The 22621-nt window shown below is 40.2% G+C and overlaps 1 protein-coding gene across 1 annotated transcript in view; it reads right to left on the reverse strand.

Annotated features, from left to right (window-relative positions):
* Positions 1-2597: 2597 nt before the first annotated feature.
* The window catches only part of LOC144209516 (tissue factor-like), a 30735-nt gene continuing 10711 nt past the window's right edge, over positions 2598-22621 (reverse strand). Inside the window, exons 2-6 of the mRNA XM_077735876.1 lie at positions 19625-19733; positions 16896-17089; positions 14808-14989; positions 14544-14712; positions 2598-6772 (exon numbers count right to left, since the gene is read on the reverse strand). Coding sequence (XP_077592002.1) covers positions 6633-6772; positions 14544-14712; positions 14808-14989; positions 16896-17089; positions 19625-19733 — 794 coding nt within the window. The 3' untranslated portion in view covers positions 2598-6632. The remainder of the gene's footprint in view (positions 6773-14543; positions 14713-14807; positions 14990-16895; positions 17090-19624; positions 19734-22621) is intronic.

Below are 22621 nucleotides of genomic sequence, written 5' to 3' on the forward strand. Positions count from 1 at the left end.
GTATGCAATTCATAAGTAATGAGTTTTAATGGCTCTAAAAGACAATTATGCTAGAAAATATTAACCCTAATAAACAAGGGGTGGTTACATTTTAGTAGGTTCAATTCTTTTCAGAATTATAAATGTTTACATTTGTTTCTGGATATTAACTGATGTGAATGTAACTGTTGCAGAGAGCGGGAAAGCTGTTTTCCTGAGGAGAAGGCAACCTGGTTTGCTCTATGTATTCTTCATATTTTTAGCATGATTAGTTAATTTGTGTAATTGCAGGAATGGAAAAATCAAATATAGTTATTGATCTTAACAAGGAAGCAGCAATCACAATAGAATAACAGCTAGCATATCTACTTTTGACTGATAAGGCATATAGTTAGAAATTAAGTAAGATTGTTATGATTTTTGTTCATTGGGATTTTAAGCCCAACCACATTGCGGTAAGAAAATGTTAAGCACACCCTGAAGACAACGACAGAATACAGCAGCTAAAGCAGCAGCAGAAAACACCAAACAGCATACACAACAACAAAAACTGAGTCAATCTAAAAACTGTGTTAATTGATTTAAAACACTGCACCATAGAAACAAAAGATGCATAGATACATGAAGGAGCAGAACAGTCAGCCTATTCACAGCTAAAGGCCTAGCGGGCCTACCAAAAAATATTCCAAAATTGAGCCATGGAAGGAGCCATGTCTTAACAGAGGGGAAGATGGACATGGCAGAACATGTGTTCCATGTCCCAGAGGTCTAAATACCTACTTTAAAAAATTTTGTAGGAACTGTTTAATTTGTTACAGAGAGTGTGCGGGATAGCCTCGGGCCCAAGCAGGTGCAACGGGGACACAAAGTTGGAACCTTCACGAGGTGTCTCCTAAGAGGCCGCCCGTCGCCGCCTTCGAATTCGACTGCTACACACCTTCAGCTAGCCCCCGGATGAACTAATGTGACTGAGGGTAACCCCTAGACGCTTGGATGGCCTAACAACAACAATAACAACAACAAGTGCAACGTCCAAAAGAGCGTGGGACTTGAAGAGCGAACAAATGGAGGTGGTGAAGTCTGGTGACCAGAGCCTGATTTGAGTCATAAAAAGAAAGTCCTGGTCCTCGCCACGTTGGGAAGGCCCCTTCGTGGTTTAACTCACCACCCCCACCGCAGTAAAGATTGCTGAGAGGTCGATGTGGATTCACCAATCCCAAATCAAAGTAGTTCTAGACAACGGTAACTCTGAGTAGACTGGAAATCGGGCGGTCCCAAAACCCTTGTCCGTGAAAAAATCATCTGACGCCTACTCACCTGCCACGAGCACCTTTCACCTAACCTTGACCTCTCATAGTTTTTACACCCTCACACAGAAGCCAAAATGAAATCAGTTGCCACCCCCATCACTGTGACTGTACTATCAGTGGCAGCCTGGGTGTGGCTGAACGCCCCACCCCCAGAGATTCGAGTCGAAAAACGAGACAATGCCGTGCTGCTGTCACAGAGGAAAGTGAAGTGGTATGAAAAGAGCAATCCAAATAACCACTTTGAAGAAAATATGTGGTATCATTTCATGGGATTTCAGACAAAAATTAACTGGTGTGAATGAAAGTTGTTATGTGTGTAGCCGTATACCCATTTCCACAGGTATCCTGATATCCTGAATTCACTGGATCTAGGTGTCACATTTACATCTGCAGTGATGCAGGTGGTCCAAGATGCATCCCTTTGAAGGGGAGTGAACATAACAGTAAGATATATAAGATCAAAGTCAGTGGAATTCAAACCACGTGATTCAATCTGGGGCAGTGATGTTCCTGGTGACCATAAGTTGTGGTCCACCCCCCAAGAAAATCATTCTGTCACTAACTTCCCAACTTGGACATTGAATTGTTACATGAGTGTTCATTAACCAAACTTTTAAAGCCCTACATGGTATAGCAGATGAATTAAAAGCCCTTAGAGAAATGGAGTTGCAAGACCGGACGGTCCTAGATTTGATAACAGCCAAGGATGGAGGTGAGTGTGCCATAGTTGGAGAGCACTGTTGCACCTTCATCCAAGATGGAACCGGTGACAAAGGTAACATAACTCGTGCCATAGCTGAAATGAAAATCTTAGCCAACACCATGGCCCAAGATCACTCAGCCGTAATTGGGTATCACTGTGGTCGTGGTTACCAACCGGATCATGGTTCTCTATTCAGATTAAATTTGCAACTCCCTTTCTTGCGGTTTTACTTCTATACTGTATCTTTTCAATGTGTGTAATCCTTGGTATGAAAGTTATGATTCAAAAACCTAACCAGCACACGCTGGTAGCTTGCAGCGACATACAGTATCACCGTGTGGCATGCCGTGATGAAGATTCTCCCATCATTTTACGAGTGCCGGTATGTCGAGTCCTCCGGGTAATTGTACATGTCTTAACTTCAAAACTGTGTTCGCTCATAAAGAGGGACGCAGAGGAATTTTCTTAGATAACCTTGAATTACCTCACGTTTTTCACCTTTGCCTTCACAAGTGATTTTGTTATTTTCCATACCCTGTTGAGTGACTATTGATGATATTTGTTTTCTAAAACCTGCAGAGGAGGGATATAGATAGATTGGATTGGATTGGATTGGATTGGATAACTTTACTCATCCCGTATTCGGGAAATTACATTGTGGCAGGTAGCAAGAGGGTGATTAGACAGAATAAACAGCATCAATCATTAAAATCATCAAATCATTAAAACATAAAAGCCGCAAAACACAAAACGAACAAGAGTGGACAAAGCTACCGTGGCCGCCGGCTGCCGCTTAAACAGCGCCATTTGGTTGCGGTAACTGAATCGGACTCAAAAAGACATTGTAGAGTTGGACAAAAACTGGAACCCCACAGAACAGCAAAGCAAAAAGCACAAAGTACAAAGCAAATCAAAGTAAATGGAATCATCAAATCATTAAAACATAAAAGCCGCAAAACACAAAACGAACAAGAGTGGACAAAGCTACCGTGGCCGCCGGCTGCTGCTTAAACAGCGCCAATTTGGTTGCGGTAGCTGAATCGGACTCAAAAACGACCTTGTAAATTGGGCAAAAACTGGAACCACACACAGGAAGTCTTCCACGAGATGGGGAACTGCTGCAGACTGTGACCAAGGTGGAGAATACGCTCTTGCAAGCTTATTTGCACAGTTACTCAGTAGTCTGAAGCTGAAGAAAACAGCAGCAGGGCAGAAAATCTCGACTCCGTCGCTGTTAGGGGCCTACAACTCTTCCATCCCATCCCACGATGGAATGGTTGGTCAGAAGCGTTGCCTCTTCTCCCAGCACTTTTGTCCAGCTCCAGACCTCCGGCGGTACCGAGGTGTTGCTCCTTCTGCTGCGTATTGTGACAGATAGTTCCATGTGTGTGACAGCGTAGGCATGGCTGGCTGGTCCCCCGAACAAAAAAGAAGTGGCCGAAAAATGCCAGGCTAACAGAACAAGGAAAGTTGTAAAAACATTAAAGTAAAAAGTATAAAGTACAAAGTAAAGTAAAAAAGAATGCTTTAGGAAATATTAAAATGTCATTTAAAAAAAGAAAGAAGAGCTGTAAAACATGAAAAACATAAGAGTCTGACACCCTTGGTGCAGAGCTACTGCCACAGGCTTCCGCTTGAACAGCGCCATCTTGGCTGAAAATGAAAATTCTTTCAAAGTAACTTCAGGGGGGAAATGTGAAATATATTTGTATTCTTATATTTAGTCTTGCACCCTTTTCACTATGATGTATTAAGTTACTAGAATAGAATTTAACTTACACCTATTGGTTAAAATGTGCACTACACCTTTTGCATTCCACCTCCTTCATTTGTATTAACGCCTCCCATTTTTATGACTTGTCTCTAATAAAACCAGGTTGTTTGTAGGGAGTCGCCAGGAATTCCAAACGGTCATTCAGGAAGATAGACTATCTTTCTGCTCTGGCTATTCTGGCGTCCTCCTTCATATGAAGTGGTTTAAATTCTCATCACGACTGGCTGTGTTTCCTCTGCTCCGATATTATTGAATGTATATGGTCTCAAACCTGACACCACTTTTCTCACGTTTGTTGTGGCTGACGGAGAACTACCGATGGATCTTGCAAAGGTTACCGACGCCGCTCAGTGCCTCAGGCCAGGTGTTAGAAAGCAGTTCCAGCACATCTTATGGTTCCCAAATTTCTGCTGATGGATCATCATTGTCAGGGACCCATACCTCCCTGGTCACAACCTGTTCCAGCTGCCGTTCTCTGGCAGACGCTGCAGGTCTCACAATTCACGGACAAATAGAATTAAGGATTGTTTTTTCCAACAGCCATCAGGACTCTGAACTTGCGTTAGCATGACACAAAATCCCTTCTGTGCAATAACTTCAGGCGTGTGCAATAACAATGTGCAATATCTTAGATTGTGCAATATTTTAGAACTTACCTTGCCAGGATGTGACTCTTTATATTTTTATATTACTTATTTGTTTTTTACTGGGAGAACACACTTTTTTAAAGTAGCACCATTAATTTTGTTATACACATCGGTGTATGATGACAATATTGGCTTTTGATTTGATTTGATGTATAGTCACATTATGGCAGAGTCCTCTTTCTGCGACCTTAAAAACATTTTAAATCAGCAACTCTGCTCGCCCACCCAGAACCTGCATTACTTTGACTGTTCCCTTGGTTATCAATCACTGGAAGCAGATATTTCTCTGCCATCACTCCAAGCACACCTTACCAAATGTCTCTGGATCTGGGACCAAGCCCAGACTGCGTTGCAGCAATCCTCCACGTGCACCCAGAGACAGGTCGGCCGCCGCGATCTTGCACTGGCAACTTTTCATAAATATGTAGAGGATCCAAGCCACTATGTCGTGAATCCATGCTAGTCGAACCTTGAAGTGTCAAGTTATTCTTATTTGTTACAGATAAATCCCTTAATCCCTACAAATGGCTGGCAAATTCAGGACGTCCACCGCCTGGTGCCCATTGACTGGGATACGCTCCAGCACCCCCGCAATGCATGTAGGAATAAGCGGTTTGGAAAATGAATCAATATTATGTTATATACCTAGTTTCATTGTTTACCTCTCTCTCTGTTTGCTGTATTTTCTGTATCCATCCCATTATTGTGCCTTGGTCAGAGCAAATTTTAACTGTTCATGTTTGTTTTATTTTCAGATAGACCTTACATCGACAACAGTCAAAATCCACAAAACCAAACAACCTCCAGCCCATGTAAAAAAAAAAAATACTATAATGTCTTCCATCTTGTGATATTACTTCAATCAATATGCACATGCAGATGCACATTTATTTTGCAATAGCTCTCATACCCTCGCCTCCTTCTCCATCCACCTGTCAGCAGGAATGTTGAATACACCATATTACTTTATCATTTTATTTTAATATACTTTATTTTTTATACAAAATATTTTCACATTAATTCCATCTTTAACAGTACATTCTATCTTACTTAGACATTGTAATTACATCACCAGTGTAGGAAATAAATTGGTAATGCAATGACTTTTTTTGTATTTTTCATTCATTTTCCTTATGCTTATCCACACAGGGGTCGCAGGAGTTTCTATCCCAGCCAACTGCGGGCAGAAGGCGGGTTTCACAGGGGCACAATGAGATGAACAACCTTTCATGCTCACACTCATACCTAGGGGTAATTTAGAATATTCAACAAGCCAACCCTGCATGTCTTTGGAATGTGAGATGAGACTGGAATACACTAGAGTGCCACAACAGAAGTCCAACCCTTGATCTCAGAAGTGTGAGGGCCGCCTAGCCTATGTATAATTTATGTAAAACGTATTAATCGCTTATTATTGATCAAGAAATGAATTCCGACACAGCCAGCATGGTAATTTTGTAGTTAGCACATTCGCTTGACAATTCTGAGATCAAGGGTTCAATCCCTTGTTGGGTCCAACCATCTTTTGCAGACTTTGCATGTTTTCTCCGTGGATTTTCTCTGGGTATTCTGTTTTCCTTACATATCCCTAAATAATGCATGGTAGGCTGGTTGAATATTCTAAATTGTCCTTAGCCATGAGTGTGAGCATGAAGAGTTGTTTGTTTCGTTGTGCTTTGACTGGCAACCAATTCAGCGTGACCCCTGCCTACTGCCCACAGTTGATTGTGATGGGCTGCAGTATGCCCAGCAGCTTTGTGAGGGTAAGCCGTATAGAAAGTGTATCTATATAATTCTGATACACATCTGACTTATTAAGAGAAAAACGACACTCTCATCACAAGCTTTTTTTTTTCTCAACCCATGTCCTACTCAAGTTAACTGTCTCTTCCTAAAGTGTAAGAGTGACAGTTGTTAGATCTTGCCATTTAGACAGATAGTCTTCTATTCTGTTCTGGCTCCGAGCAAAGAAAAAATAGGAAATAGAGTACAGCACGCTGTAGTCACGGCATAGCTCTTTCATTAACCTCCACATTTTAAAAAAATAACATGAAACAAACACTTTTGATTGAAAAGGCAGCACACAAGAATCCCATACTCATACAGAAATGACCTTTTGAGGCATTTTGAAAATTGTTGAGGACTCTGGACACTTTTTATGTCTTTTTGCAATGTGATCTTCGTGCTAGAAAGGCCTAAGTTACTGTAATAGCTGGCCTTTATATACTTTGCAGTGGGACTCCATTTTCAGGTTTGAGGGTGGTCTTCTTGCGCCTGCAGCACACTATTATTGCAATTGTTGTGATGATCAGCAGCATGATGACGAGGATGACAGTTGCAATCACAGCAACTGAATAAACTGGGCCAAAAGAGATTTGAGATACACAAATGAGTTAATGACAAATTTAAATTAATACAGTTAACATACAAATAAAATGTCTAACTCAAGGCTAACTCAAGGAACTGCAGGGAGCACTCCACCTTTGTCCTCAGCCCCTCACCACAGATGCCCCAAGAGTCTTCCCAACGCTTTGGTCTTCATCTGTTTTGCCTTTTAGTATTGATTATGAGTCGGTTTTGACTTTTCATTTCAACTCATCTCATTTTCTGAACCACTTTATCTACATTAGGGCTGAAGGGGCGCTGGAGCCTATCCCAGCTGACTCCAGGCCAGAGGCGGGGGACACCCTGGAACGGTGGCCAGCCAATCGCAGGGCACAAGGAGACCGAGAACCATGCACACTCACACCCATACTTAGGGGCAATTTAGAGGGTCCAATCAGCCTACCATGCATGTTTTTGAAATGTCAAATCAAAAGCCTTTATTGTCATCATACACAGCTGCGTATATCGAAAACGGTGGTGCTATTCCAAGCTTTTCAACGTGTTTTCTCAGTAAAAAAAAAACAAAAACATAAATAGTAGTATAAAAGTATAAAAACGTCACATCCCAGATAGGGGAATTCTAAAATAATGCATTGCACTGTTTTGTCACTGCCAGGAAGAAAGCTATCACCTGCTGATGAGAGAAAATTGGTCAGGAGGGTGAAGATTCAAGCGAGAATTACCAAAAAGCAGATTAGCCAAGAATTAGAAGCTGCTGAAACACAGGTGTCGGTGTCTACAGTCAAGCGTGTTTTGCATCTCCATGGACTGAGAGGCTGCCGTCCGTGCAAGAAGGAAGCCTTTGCTCCAAAAGCGGCAGCTTAATGCTCGACTGAAGTTTGCTGCTGATCACATGGACAAAGATAAGACCTTGTGGAGGAAAGTTCTGTGTTCAGACAAAACTAAAATTGAGCTGTTTGGCCATAATGCCGAGCAATATGTTTGGAGGAGAAAAGGTGAGGCCTTTAACCCAGTACATCATGCCTACCGTCAAGCACGGTGGTGGTAGTATTAGGTTGTGGGGCTGTTTTGCTACCGATGGATCTGGTGCTTTACAGAGAATAAATTAGATAATGAAGAAGGAGGGTTACCTTCAAATTCTTCAAGATAATCTAAAGTCATCAGCCCGAAGATTGGGTCTTGGGCGCAGTTGGGTGTTCCAACAGGACAATGACCCCAAACACACATCAAAAGTGGCAATTGAATGGCTAAATTAGGCTAGAATTAAGGTTTTTTAATGGCCTTCCCAAGGTCCTGACTTAAACCCCATTTAGAACTTGTGGACAATGCTGAAGAAACAAGTCCATGTCAGAAAGCCATCAAATTTTACTGAACTGAACCAATTCTGTCAAGAGGAGTGGTCAAAGATTCAACCAGATGCTTGCCTAAAGCTTGTGGATGGCTACCAAAGCGCCTAATTGAAGTGAAAATGGCCAAGAGATATGTTAACAAATATTAGCACTGCTGTATGTATAGGGTTAGGTTTGATAACTTTTTCTGTTCACCCATAACAAAATCATAAAAGAACCAAATATCATGAATGTTTTTGTGACAAAAAAAGTATCTGTTCCAATTACTCTATCAGAGAAAAATCCGAGTTGTAGAAATAACTTGAAACTCAAGAGAGCCATGACATTATGTTCTTCACAAGTGTATGTAAACTTTTCACCACAACTGTATCTCTATCTACGGGTGTCTTGGTTAGCACATTGGCCTCACAGCTCTGGGGTCCTGGGTTGAAATCCAGGTCATGTCCATTTGTGTGGAGTTTGCATGTGCTCACCTGGCTTGCGTGGGTTTCCTCCGGGTACTCCCGTTTCCTGCCACATTCCAAAAACATGCATGGTAGACTGATTGGACACTCTAAATTGTCCCTAGGCATGGTGGGTGTGAGTATGGACCCCATGCAAGCCCGTAGAGAATAGGCAAATTCCACACACCAAGGACCAACCACAGATCGAACCCTTGACCCCAATATTGTGAGGCTGACGCACTAACCATTTATTCACTAGGCCAGGGGTCTCAAACTCAATTGACCTGGGGGCCGCTAGTGGCAGAGTCTGCGTGAGACTGGGCCGCATCAGGATTTCCACAAGAAAACCGCTGATAAAACATTCCAACGTTATCAAATATCTTTATTTTTTAATGAAAAATAATGAATTAGATAAATTAACTTAAAGTTGAATAAAAAATAAAACAATCAGTAATAAAAATAATAATAATAATAATAATGAGCATACAGTAGATATACAGTGGCTGGCTAAGTAGAGAAAACTAATTATAATATTATTATATTCAAAGGTTTCAAAAGTCTGTATTAACAGCTCTTTAAATTTTAACTTTCTGAACTTGAATGGATCATTGAACATGAAATATTCTGGACACAGCTTCTCTTACTTCTTGCTGCTAGAGACCTGGCAGCGCTTCTTCCCACGTAGCTGAGCCACATTTGGCTTGAGGGAGGAAGCAGTGGAGACCCTCAATAGAGCTTGAAGATGCTCATCAGTAAGTCTGGACCTGTACTTGTCTTCCATGGCAAACCGGCATTTTCAATGGCATCACACAGCTGGTGAAATAATTCCTTAGCGGTGGTCTGGCCATGCATTGGAATTACTGTGAGCAACTCCTCCATCACTTCAAAATTGTCATCAACACCACGGACATATATTGCGAGCTGGGCAGTGTCTGTGATGTCTGTGGTCTCATCAAGAGCCACTGAATATACACTGTGAAACATTGCGCTTTCTCATACAGTCGATCATAAATGTCACTTGACAGGTCAGAAATGTGCTCTACCACGGTGTTGGCAGAAAGGCTGGTGTGGTTGAACCGACTTTTCTTTTCTGGACAGACAATATGTGCGGCCTGTAATATGCACTTTTTGATAAATTCACCTTCTGTGAATGGATTCCTTGCTTTAGCAATCAGCTCACAAACAGCATAGCTAGCTTCGACTGCTGCATTACTATCTTTGGTAGCCTTCTTGAAGAAATCCTGTTGCCTCAGAAGACGTGTTTCAAGACTGTCAACATGGTTGGCTCTCATCTCCCTGGTATTTTTTGTACTTCTCAGCATGTCTCGTAGTATAATGACGTTTCAAATTGTATTCCATGTGCACCGCTACTTTTTCAGTGCAAATGAGACACGTCGGTGTGCCCCGGTGCTCAACAAAGAAATATTGCACTCCCCACTTTTCTTGTAACTGTTTGTGCTTATCACTGACCTTTCTCTTCACGGCAGGCTTTGAAACAGACATCTCTGGGGCTGTAATATGTGTTTACACTTGGAATGAGTCTCGGATTGAACTTTTAACTTTCAGTCGCGCGGGTCTGTGGCACATGCGCACTTTCGCTCTCCGATCGTATTGGATTACGGCAGCTCTCTGAGCCGAGCGGAGTGATTGGCTTCACGGCTTCCCCTTCGCCCAGCTGATTGGAAGAATGAATGAGTGAGTGAGCGAGGCACTGGACAGCCCAGCCAATGTCCCGCCCTTTCGAGCCGTATACCTCACCGTGATTGGTTCATCCAGCTCTGAACACAACAAGTGTCATTTATATCAATCTTGCGGGCCGCACGTACATTAACCTTTCATATTAAGACGTGGGCCGAAAATTATCGTTCTGGTGGCCGCAGTTGGCCCGCGGGCCACGAGTTTTAGACCCCTGCACTAGGCCAAAGCCCATCAAACCAAATTAGGGTCATCTTAATCTACTGTTTCAATAATCTAATTTGAATATTCAAATCAGAAATTATATATAGTAGACATTGGCGTTATGACAAAAATTGTTCTCATGATAAAGAAAAATCAGTTTATATCGATAATTATCACATTAAATATCACATCTTTTTGCTTTCGAACCTCTGTGAACAAGTTCATTACTTCCCTCGTTATACAATTATGAAAGCAACTATGTCACCTTACCTCATATGAAACGAGAATATGAAATATGATGATTTGAGCAAATCGTGTCTATCATCGGTGGCTCACATTGTGAGGCACCTGGAAAGAGAAGAACTAGAAGATGAAGAGGATGAAGCATGGTCTGAATTGTTGAAACTGAAAGATAAAATATCCGATATGAAGCATGAAGGCAAAAGAGATGAAAACAAAAAAATCAGGATCAAGATTGGAAGAGACTCCAACAGCTTTGCCCCACCTACCAGCTGCTGCGGACCCTCAAAGGAGTGTGTCTCCCCAGCACCAGCCAAGCCCATACTGGCACAAAGATTTCAAAATTACCGGTCAAATGGGTGAACCAGGCCAGAAAGACAAGCTGACATTCTCCAGCTTGGTTTATCAAATTGAAAATGGATTGAATAGAGGTTACCAGGATGTTGAAATCATAGATGCAGTTATCAGAGCTATCTCCCCCAGTCTACAGTTACGAAATTACTTGGAAGAAAAACCTAACCTCACTCTTCCCACGCTCAAACGCATCATACGTGCTCATTGTCAGGACAGAAGTGCTATCTATATGCAGTTAGCTTCAGAGGTGCAGCATATCAAAGAGACTCCCTCAAAAGTCTTTGTTCTAAGGCAGATGGTACTGTTTGCATCCCGAGAAGCAGAATCGGGACTCCAGTACGACCCAAGTTTAGTCCAGAGTATGTGCTTGCACAAAATACTTACTGGGCTGCAGAGTGACAGTGTTAGGGTAGATATGCACCCTCTTTTGCTGGACTTCAAGACTTCAAATGAGCTTTTACTAGAGCGGTTAAATGTAGCATGTGCTTATAAAACGGAAAGGGGAAATAAAAAGTTAAGTGACCTACAGGTAGCGACATATGTTAGTAAGGTACAGTCAGAAGCCCTACGACCTACCAATTGTCCTGGAAAAGAAAAACCAAAAGTGTCCCCTGAGGTACTGGCGGAGTTGACTGAACTTAAGATAGGTGTTGCTTCTCTTAAAGATATCAGTGCAGAACTAGCCCAGATCAAAGAGACACTACAGCAGGCTATGTTTCAGCCTCAGTCCTACCTCCCACCCTCAGTCAGGAGACCAGCCACCTTCTGCAAAACAAAATAACTACAGCAAGCCCCCAGCACCCAACTGGAACACTAGACACCCTGTTTATGTCCCAAGGAGGTGTTTTGCCTGTCAGCGAGAAAGGCGAGATGTGCAGTGCACACACTGTTATCGCTGTGGGAGTGGAGAACATTTCCAAGCTGGATGGAAAATCCAATGACTCAGACCAGCAGAGCTAACTCAGGATAGGGAATGTGTGGTTCGTGTGCTTTGTGGCACACCCAGTCCACCGTCCATCGTCAATTCTCCCAGTATGCAACAGCAGCAGGGGGGAACTCAGCAAAACCTGATGGTGGAATTTGCCAATTCAAAGACAAAGATCAGACGACTCAGACAAGAACTAGAAAAGAATGAACAACTGCTGGACAACAGACACGAGAAGGAAAACATGGAGGAAGAAATAAAGAGGCTCCGGCAGGAAAATTTGAAGCTACTTGTAGAAGCCCGTGCAGCCCGTGCCCACCGCGATGAACTGGAAGGGCTGAGAGAACGCGCAATCAAAGCTGACAAGCTAGAGAGTCAGGTGGCACGCTACAGGGAGCAAATGCACAAGATAGACTTTTACAAGGCCAAAGTGGAGGAGCTCAAAGAGGATAACAGAATACTGCAGGAAACCAAAGAGGTGTTTGAGGATCAATTGGTAGGCTGGAGGGCACGCTCAGAACAAATCCATTAGCTGGAGAAGCACAACCTGCTCCTGAAAGCCCGTATCTACGATATGGAACAAGGAAGGGATGGAGATCGTAAATGCATTGAGGAGCTGCAAGAAAAAAAAACTTGACTTTGTGTTTAGCTGAGAGGAAGAGCATGGAGGCGTCTCAGCACCTAGAAGGCGAGATAGAACAACTATCTAAAGCTAATGACAACTTTCAGGGGCGGCAGACTCAAAGTGGGGAGGTGAGTGAGCAGATCCATAATCGACTGTTAAAACTGGAGAAGGAGAACCAAAGTCTTCTCCAGACTGTCGAAGAGCTCTGAGCTGTCCATATTAACAATAGCACCCAGTCTGACAAACATACTCACTACAGTGAGAAGGATGATGGTGAAGTATTTGGAATATACTGATGTCGATACGACATTTGTTTTTGTGGGGGAGAGTGACAGGGTAAAGTGTGTAAGTTATTAATGATAGAGTGTGACATGCTAAAGTGTTTAAGTTATTAACGATTGCATGTTAGGGATTATAACTAGTTTTGGATTGGATGTTTATCAGTGTTCAATTAGTGATGCCTTCATCCAAATAGCAAGAGTAATATGTTAAAGTATGTATCGGTATTCGATTATTAATGTCTGGGTGCACATAGGTTGAGGCACGGGAGATTTTTAGATTACAGTAAAAGTTGGTTGAAGACAACAACTAACCACTGTGTGATTATTTCTCCCTGTGTTTCAAGCAATATGAAAATGCAGGCTGCAATACTATGCAACATTCATTCATTCATTTTGTGAACCACTTATCCTCACGAGGGGTCTGGAGCCTATTATAGCCAACCTCAGCCAATCGCAGGATACAAAGAGTCTTTGGAATGTGGGATGATACAAACTCCACACAGATGGACTGACCTGGATTCAAACCCAGGACCCCAGAATTGTGGGGCCAACACATTAACCGCTCACCCACCAGGCTGCCTGCTGGGCAATAAGAAATAAATAATGAACATCTTTCGGCTACTCAACTGCTTGCTATGTATAATTCTTGCATTTAATGCCTTCCGGGTAGTTCTCCATGTTTGAAACAATAACTGTGACTAATTTGCTAATTGTTAGAATATGAATAAAGTTGCATTTTTGTTTTTGAATTATATCTTGCAGGCTTTACAAGAGGGACTGATGGATCCTTGTGTGTGAAAGACCAAGATCGCGGACTGTGGAAGAAAGAAGAATTGAGCGAAGAAGAACTTCATTTGCAATTTGCAGACAATCTAGTGGAAGATGATTTGATTTCTATATTCTTTCTAGTTTTTGTTGCCATGTTCAGCTATATTGTATGGTGTGTTTCTTTTCTTTCTTGTAGATGTCAAAATTGAGAATATTTTTTATCACACCGGGTTTTGGTATGTTTCAATTTTTACTTTATTTGACTCCTTAAGTTGTGGTTTTGTTACACAGCTTCACTGTGTAAACAGGATTGTTTTTTTATATACAGTGGTACCTCTACATACCAGCACCTCTATATATGAGCATTTTGAGATATAAGGAAAATTTTGAGCAAATAATTATATCTAGATACAAAAACAATTTTGAGATGCGAGAAAGCCAGGTGGCCAAGACATGAGAGGCTGTTTATCATTGTAGCACACTGTCTTTTTTGCCGCATCTCTTTCGTGTATAACAGATATCTACGAGCACTGGGCAGTGTTGCATTTTTTTCAGTGTTTTTCTTCTGTCGAGCAGTATAGTATATTACTTCACGTTGGCTGCTCATAAGAACGCCAGGGGCATTGTCTCTCTCCCCCGCAACTCCCCATGTAATATCTCTGGTGGCAACTACCTTTTTGTAATTTTTTCAGTGGTCAGGGTCATACAAATTTTTTGAATTTTGTGCAAACACATGGACTTATTTCGTACAGCATCCATTTTAGAGAAGATTTTATGCTTTTCAAGTTTGCCCAATAGCTGGGAAAATACAGTATGTAAATCTGGTCAAACCAGGAGTCAGGCTGTAACGCTGCAGTGTATCTGTAATTAGTTTGGCTTACATACGCTTAACAGGCTTACCTTTAAAGACAGACTTTTTGTCCCCGTCAGAGCATTGAGTTTGGCTCAGCTCCCCCAGCTGTTTACTGATACTGCGGGTTGGAATGAAGGCCTGGACATTAAAACAATAGCTTTCTCCTTCATCCAGATCATTCAGCTCTATTATGCTGTTCTTTGAGATGAGAACTTTCTGAAAAATTATGGTTAAGAGAATTTTAATTCCCAGATTGTGAACCCAAAATTCACATGCAATTTATGCGTAGTTGGATCATTGCTAAATGTCACCTTGCCAGAACTCTTATTTCGACCATATGTAACTTTGTAGTTAAGATTCTTTAAGAAAATATCTCTGATGTCTAGCTGGTGATCCTCCTTAAACAATGCAGTGAGTGGGTCAGTCACATAAAGCGTAGTCTTCTTTTTGTTGTTGGTCACCTCCAACTTGAAATCAGGTCGGCCCACATCAGCTGCAAAGAAGACAGGAGGTGGTATGTTGGACGTAAAAATGGAGGTAAATAAAAGGAGGTAATGTTGGGGTTATTTTGGGTAATATTATAAATGTGCTTGAAATATTAACTATTATATGAATGTGTGGAATTTGAATCATCATATGTACATAAGACTAACGCTTACTTTAATTTGGTAAGCTCAAGGTCTCCACAGGAGCTGGCTCCGAGCACTGTTGATAAATTTCGACCCTTTACCCAGATGCAAGTTCGCAATGAAGATCTCTGAGAATACTCGTGGATTGTTTTTAAATACCATTGCTCGGTTCACCTAATACGGAATTGATTTGCCAAATGGACGCTTGTTTGTCTAAATTCTAATGCAGTTGGTTTTGAGTTCGGACCTCAATTGTCGTTTTGAATACCTGATGTGCAATTGTTGTTGCAGTTGTTTTTTTACCTTAAGGATAACGCTTATGCAATTGTATTGAATAAATAACCTTGTAATTGTTTTGATTTGATGTCTTAAATTGGCAGGAGATGAATTCAGTCCTTGAGAATGATCCGTGGCGAGGTCGAGCCAGGATGGATTCTCACTTGCAATTTAACGCTGGAGATGTGCCCGATGTCTTCCTTGTATTGTTTTATATTATTATTAAAGATGACAAAAAAGGAACCTAACAAAAGAGTATTGTTACAAAATGTTTAGACTATGTCTGTTGCTAGGAAAGCGCTAACAATATCCCAATGCAAGTTGCAGCATCTCTTTGGGTGGAACAAACATGGTTTTCACGCCTGCACAATATTTTCAAGCATCTGTTGGCTGATAAATGATGAAGCGCTTGTTTTACCCCATGTTTTTTAACTCTCAAATTCTATAATGGCCATCCTCTTCACTTGTCTGAAAAGGCCTAAGCTTCTTTAGAAAAGCAGTGGTAATCTTAGTGTGTTTGGGTTTGTTAATATGTTGGAATATTACTCCGCAGCGGTTTACAGAGGAAGGGGATTATGCTCTGCTTCAGTATGCCAAAGTACATGTTGGCATTACTTTTCCCTCAATGAACCGCCGCTTTCTAGTACCAGAACCATTCATACAACCCCATACCATGACACTCCCATCAACATGCTTGACTGTAGGCATGACACACATTGTCTTTGCAGTCTTCACCTGGATGCCGCCACACATGCTTGACACCATCTTAACCAAATTGGGCTTTCTTGGTTTAATCAGACCAAAGTAAATGGTTCCAGTAATTTATAATCTTACTCCTCTTGTCTTGAACTAACCTATTTCCAACCCTCAATGAGTATTTTATTGCTATAAAATCTTGAATGCATCTACAGCTGCAACACATGAGACAAAATCAATAATAACCTAAAAAATTTAAATATTATTTAGTAAAATAGACATTTTACACACCAAAAAATATTTTTTTAATACACAAAATCCATCCTCTCTTTATCTATCTCTATCTATATCTATGTCTATCTCTATATCTATATCTATCTATATATATATATCTATATATCTATCTATATATATATATATCTGTATATATATATATATATATATATATATATATATATATATATATATATATATATATATATATATATATATATATATATATATATATATATATATATATATATATATATGTATATATATATATATATATATATATATATATATATATATATATATATATATATATATATATATATATATATATATATATATATATATATATATATATATATATATATATATATATATATATATATATATATATATATATATATATATATATATATATATATATATATATATATATATATATATATATATATATATATATATATATATATATATATATATATATATATATATATATATATATATATATATATATAATTTAAAACTTACTATCATTGAATGGGCAGAATGATGATGAGCTTGTGTAGGGGAACTCCACTATGTCAGAAGCTGCTCCCAGTGGGGGTTCAGAAAGGACATCAGCTACATAGCAGGCATTTAAATCCGTCAGTGAACCAGTCAGATCACACATAGTTGTTGAAATACGTATGCAATTAGAGTTCCTCTGTTTGTCCTTGGAGACCCTGCAGCAAGTTTCACACACAATCCATGACACAGATATAAATTCTTTGTTCCATTTATTTGGGGGCCAGGTACATTTTAATAACTATTCATCATTAGTTTTGATTTCTTTCAACAAATGGATTCAACCATTGTGTTCCTAACTTCCTAAGAATATTTAGGCGCAGGTGTGGCGTTGAAGGGGTCTGGCTTGGTGGTTTCTGTATTTTATCCCAGCTTTTGCAGATGATGTAGTTCTGCTGGCTTCATTGGGCTGCAATCTCCCATCTCTCATTGAAACAATTCGCAACCGAGTATGAAGGGGTCGAAATGAAAATGAGCATATCCAAATCCAAGATCATGGTGGCATGCTTTTTCTGGTTCAAGGATAAGTACCTAAGGAGAATCAGAAAGGTGAAGCTCTCTATTTACCGGTCTCTCCCACCCTCTATTATCCCATCTATGGTCACGAGCTGTGGGTCGTGACCGAAAAAACTATATCCCTGATACAAGCGGCTGAACTGAGTTTCCTCCACAGCTTATCCCTCCCTGAGCGATAAGGTAAGAAGCTCGGCCATGCAGGAGTGGCTCAGAGTATAGAGCTGCTGCTTTCAGATCGAAAGGAGCCAGATGAGTTTGCTTGGGCATCTGTTTACGATGCCTCCTGGTCGATTTGATTTAATATGCATGTGTAGTTCCGCCACTATCACTGCATTGATGCATTAAAGCAGGGGTCGGGAACCTTTTTGACAGAGAGGGCCATAAACAATTCACATTTTCAATTGTTATTCATTGAGAGCCATACTCAGAATTTAATAGAAGTAAAAATACATGAAAACACGTGCATTTTTAGTCATTTCACTGCCTTTAAAGTAGAAAAAGTCCCAGAATTATGTTGCCAAAAATGTTACCCTGATGCTAATCAATGGGATGCATGCATACATGCATGCAGATAGGTTTAATTAAAAACTGGAAGATTAAAGCGATTCTAGACATAGTGTCCAGATTTTAGCTCACAGTTTAGCGGAGAGCCATAAGCACCCATCAAAAGAGCCAGATGTGGCTCCTGAGCCATAAGTTTCCTACCCCTGCCTTAATGGGATGCGAAAACATTATATATAAATGACACGTTTGACTGAAAAAAAAATCAGACAGAAACAAAATGCTTGTCATCTTCAAATAGAATGTTAATGTCCATTTTCTTCATTATTTTCGGAAAATTTTTCAGTGATGTTCTCTCTGTTTTTAAAGTTACTAATGTACACGAAAACTGTCAATTTCAAACTGAAATTCTTGCAAAGAGTTATGTCGGACTTCTATTACTTTAGCAGGTAATCATCCAAAAATCCACTAAAATAAAAAAAGGTTGTAAAAGGAACTGAAGATTAAGTCCATAGAACCTGCACATAAATGATATTAATAACTTTCAGCCCACTTTGTATTTTCTGTACCGCTTATCGTCAAAAGGGAAAGGGGTGGCAATGGAGCGTATCCCAGCTTAATATGGGCAGGAGGCAAGGGACACCCTGAATTGGTTGCCAGCCAATTGCTGGGCAAAATTAGATGAACAACAATTCATAGTCACCTAAATTGCACTAGGGATAATTTTGAATGTTCAACCAGCCTCCAATGCATGTTTTTTGAATATGGGAAGAAACCGGAGTACCTGGACAAAAAGGCACGTTGTTCCAGGGAGAACATGTAATCTCCACACAGGATCCAAACCCTTATTCCCTATGTTGTATTTCATATAAAATTAGTATACATTGATCAATTTTAAAGCGTTTTGGGGTTAGTATTGAGTGATTTTACAATGCTTTCAATGAATCAATGATTTTATTTGGTGATTCATAATGATACCATTTACTTTGATTTGCTTTGTATTTTTTGCTTTTGCTTTGTTGTTCTGTGACCTTTGCGACTGTACTGTCTAACTTATAAATATGCCTTTTCTTGCTACTGTCACAATTACATTTCCCGAATACGAGATGAATAAAATTAGCCAATTCAATCCATTCCAATCCAATTAGAGCTTTGAAACTTAAAATGCTCTCTATTTACAAAAAAAAATCCAAGTTAAGAAACCACTTTTGATTCATTGATTCACTTTCTGAGCCGCTTATTCACACAAAGGTCACGGGGTGACTACGGGCCAGAGGCGGTGGCTAACCAATCGCAGGGCACAAGGAGACAACCATTCACAGAGACACTCATACCTAGGGGCAATTTAGAGTGTTCAATTAGCCAACCATGCATGTTTTTGGAATGGTGGAGGAAACAGCAGTATCCAGATAAATCCCATGGAAGCCCGGGGAGAACATGCAAACTACACACATGGGGACCAATCTATTGGTTAAGTAGTGGTACCACTGCATTAGCAAACATTAAAAAAAATCAACCTATTTAACTAATTTTGCGTTATACTGCATATGTTGGATGATGTGGCCCCCAAATAAATAGAACAACCCAAATTCAACAACAAATGCAAAGAAATTGATCAGAAAAAAAGTTGCAAGTAAAGTCTATCCAATTTTAGAGGTCCTATGAAATGGTCTTACAAGGAGAACTCTACAGTATAGGAGTAATCAGTTGGTAATGGTTCCCAGGTCAGAAATGTTTTAAAGTTGGTAGATTTCCAAGTGACCTTCTGTGCACTGGGATAAAAGCCTGTGAAAAATAAAAGCAAAAGTCTTTGAAATTAATCACTTCAGTACAAATACAACTTTAAATAATTTTAACAAAAATCTCTGAAGGGCGAAATAAGACCAAAGTCATTCTGCGGCACCCTGCTCGACAAGCACAATATTAATGCAGCTGTTTGTTTTTAAACACTTCAACCCTTGGACATGAAAAAATAGCATAAACTAGAATTAAAAATATTTTTTGTTAAAAATTTAAAAGTTTTTGTTAACTGAAAAATATACAATATTTAAAAAACATTTTTTAAATTGCTTAATCCACACAAGGGGTTTGAGGGGTGCTGGAGCCTATCTCAGCTGTCTTGGGTTCAAAGGCAAATTCCATTTTGATTGTTATAAATTTCCCATGTTCTCCGTTGTTTTCATTAAAAGGCAAGTTATATCCTTCTTTTCATTCAGGCAGCTAGATGGACAGCTTGGGGTCCTATATTTGTAGTTTGAGTTGTGGTCTTTGGTAGAGAGCACCGCAAATTTTTCCAACAGAGTTTGTTTCAGTGTTCATAAAAGTGTCAAAGAAGAATGCTCTACATTGTCAATTACTTGGGTTTTTGATATAAAGGAAGCTGAAGAATCATCCGTGTGACTTTGTCTCACTCTTTGACCGTAGTATTTGGGTAAATGAGGCGTCCCAGCGTTATCAAAGAACATCGCAACGCTAAGTTAACACGCTAATATTGATTTTTTTCGTTGTATTTCTTGTTCAAAGTATTGGATTAATATGAACCAATGAAAAAATTGAGATATTTTGACATTAAAAGTAATATGCCTGCCACAACATCTTAAATTTCTGGTAATAAATTGCTGGCGATCAGCATCAACACATCTATACGAAGCATGGATGCTAGCTACTAGCTAGATACTATTTGCGAATGGATTGTGGCCAGGCGATCGGCACCAACACAGCTTTACGAAGCATGCACGCTAGATACTAGCTAGCTACTATTTGCGAATGAATTGTGGCCTGGCGATTGGCATCAAAATAGCTTTACGAAGCATGGATTGTGGCCTGGCGATCGGCATCAATATAGCTTTACCATGCAACTTTGATGGATTTGTGGGTGATGATAACGTGAGTACATTGTAAAATGGCTAAATAAAGTACAACCAAACTCAGTTTTGCTTCCGTTGCCTTTTTAAAAACGTATTTTTAGCGTGTGGGTGTAGTGTGTATGTTTAAGCTGGTATATGTTTGCATGCCTGGCTGCGTCTATACAAAAGGTGCGTCCTTTGTGTGTGTAAAATACAGAAATAGCACTCATTATTGACACTGTGGCTAAAAATACGATGCACCGTATAGTCGTGAAAATACTATATATTTTCAGTTTTTTTTATCAACACATATAACACTTTATTTGAAAAGGCAGTAGCTAGCATGGCACTAGGCTAGCAAATGTTATACTAGCCACTAGCGTACTAATTTTACGCTAGCCACTGCATACTAATGTTATGCTAGCCACTTGCGTGTTATGCCAGCTGCTAGCGTACATGTTTTTCTATTTTTTTAAAGAGGACGGGCAAAACTATATTTGATAATACTTTGAGGTAAAAGTTACACTCTGATTTAAAGAGTTTGGTGTTTAATATGCTAGGCTACTCTGTCAGTCCGAGTTGTGCATTCCGTGAACTTGATTCCAGCTTTAGCGAAAGCTCGACAACAGTGCTGGCCGACATTTAAGCCGAGTCATCCACAATTAATTGTAACTCGCAACATCTATCACTCCCAAACCTATGATTATCCTCAATGTTATATTGGCATCGACAATTAATTCCAATTTGTCACGTAACTCATGCAACGCTGCCTCCCTAACTACTATGTTGGCCATCCGTTAGGAATTTGTTAGCAAAGATGTTAAATTGTGTTCCATCCATGGCTTCAGTCCATTTTCCAAGTGTTCACACCCGCATTCTGTTTTCATTCACTTCAGGCATTATCTCTGCATAGCTCCAATATGCTGTTACGTTGAGTATTGAGAGTGTTTTTGAGGGTTAAAAGCGCTGCGTGCACATGGAAGTCAAATGCCTTGCCACACCCCTCGGATGTTTTGAATGGATTTACTGAAATGCTTGGAATTGGATTGGATAACTTTATCCATCCCGTATTCAGCAAATTTCGTTGTCACAGTAGCGGTACCCGGATATTTTGTCAGCGGACACTTCGTCGCCGGACAGTTCGTCGACCGGACACTGCGTCGACCAGACACTGCGTCGGCGGACACTGCGTCGCCAGACTGTTCACCTGACCTTAACCAAAAACCTTAACCACTATCCCCTAGCCCTAATCATAATGACTAACCTTAACCACTATCCCCTATCCCTCATCCTAACCACTGACCTTAACTACTATCCCCTAACCCGAATCCTAACCACTAACCTTAACCACTATCCCCTAACCCTAATTGTTGGGGCTATTCTGGGATACTATTATAAATGTGAGCATTAATCATTATATGTATTTATTAATGTGCTTGAAACGGAAACAAACGCTCAGTATAATTGTTACCGAAGGACACTTCCCCCTGCTGCTAGTTCCGAAGACGTTTAATTGTTTTGCCCTATTCCGAGGCGTGACCGGACGTTTGGTCGACGGTCTTTTAGTCGCCGGCCTTTTGGTCCCTTTTAATTGCCGGTCTTTTGGTCGCCCGTCAAATGTATTTAGATATTAAACAATACTTAGATATTAAACTCTCTCTCATGAATATAATTTTGAGAGCTGATTTCAACAGTAAACTCTCTGTCACCATTTGACCGGCGACCAAGCTCTCACCCCGTCCCGGGCTCCGAGGACTGTTGAACTGGTTTATTATTGTATGCATTTTAAGATGGCCAGCAAGCCCATATTTGTGTATACATAAATTT

Source organism: Stigmatopora nigra, chromosome 16, assembly GCF_051989575.1.
Source record: "Stigmatopora nigra isolate UIUO_SnigA chromosome 16, RoL_Snig_1.1, whole genome shotgun sequence".
Taxonomy (NCBI): Eukaryota; Metazoa; Chordata; class Actinopteri; order Syngnathiformes; family Syngnathidae; genus Stigmatopora; species Stigmatopora nigra.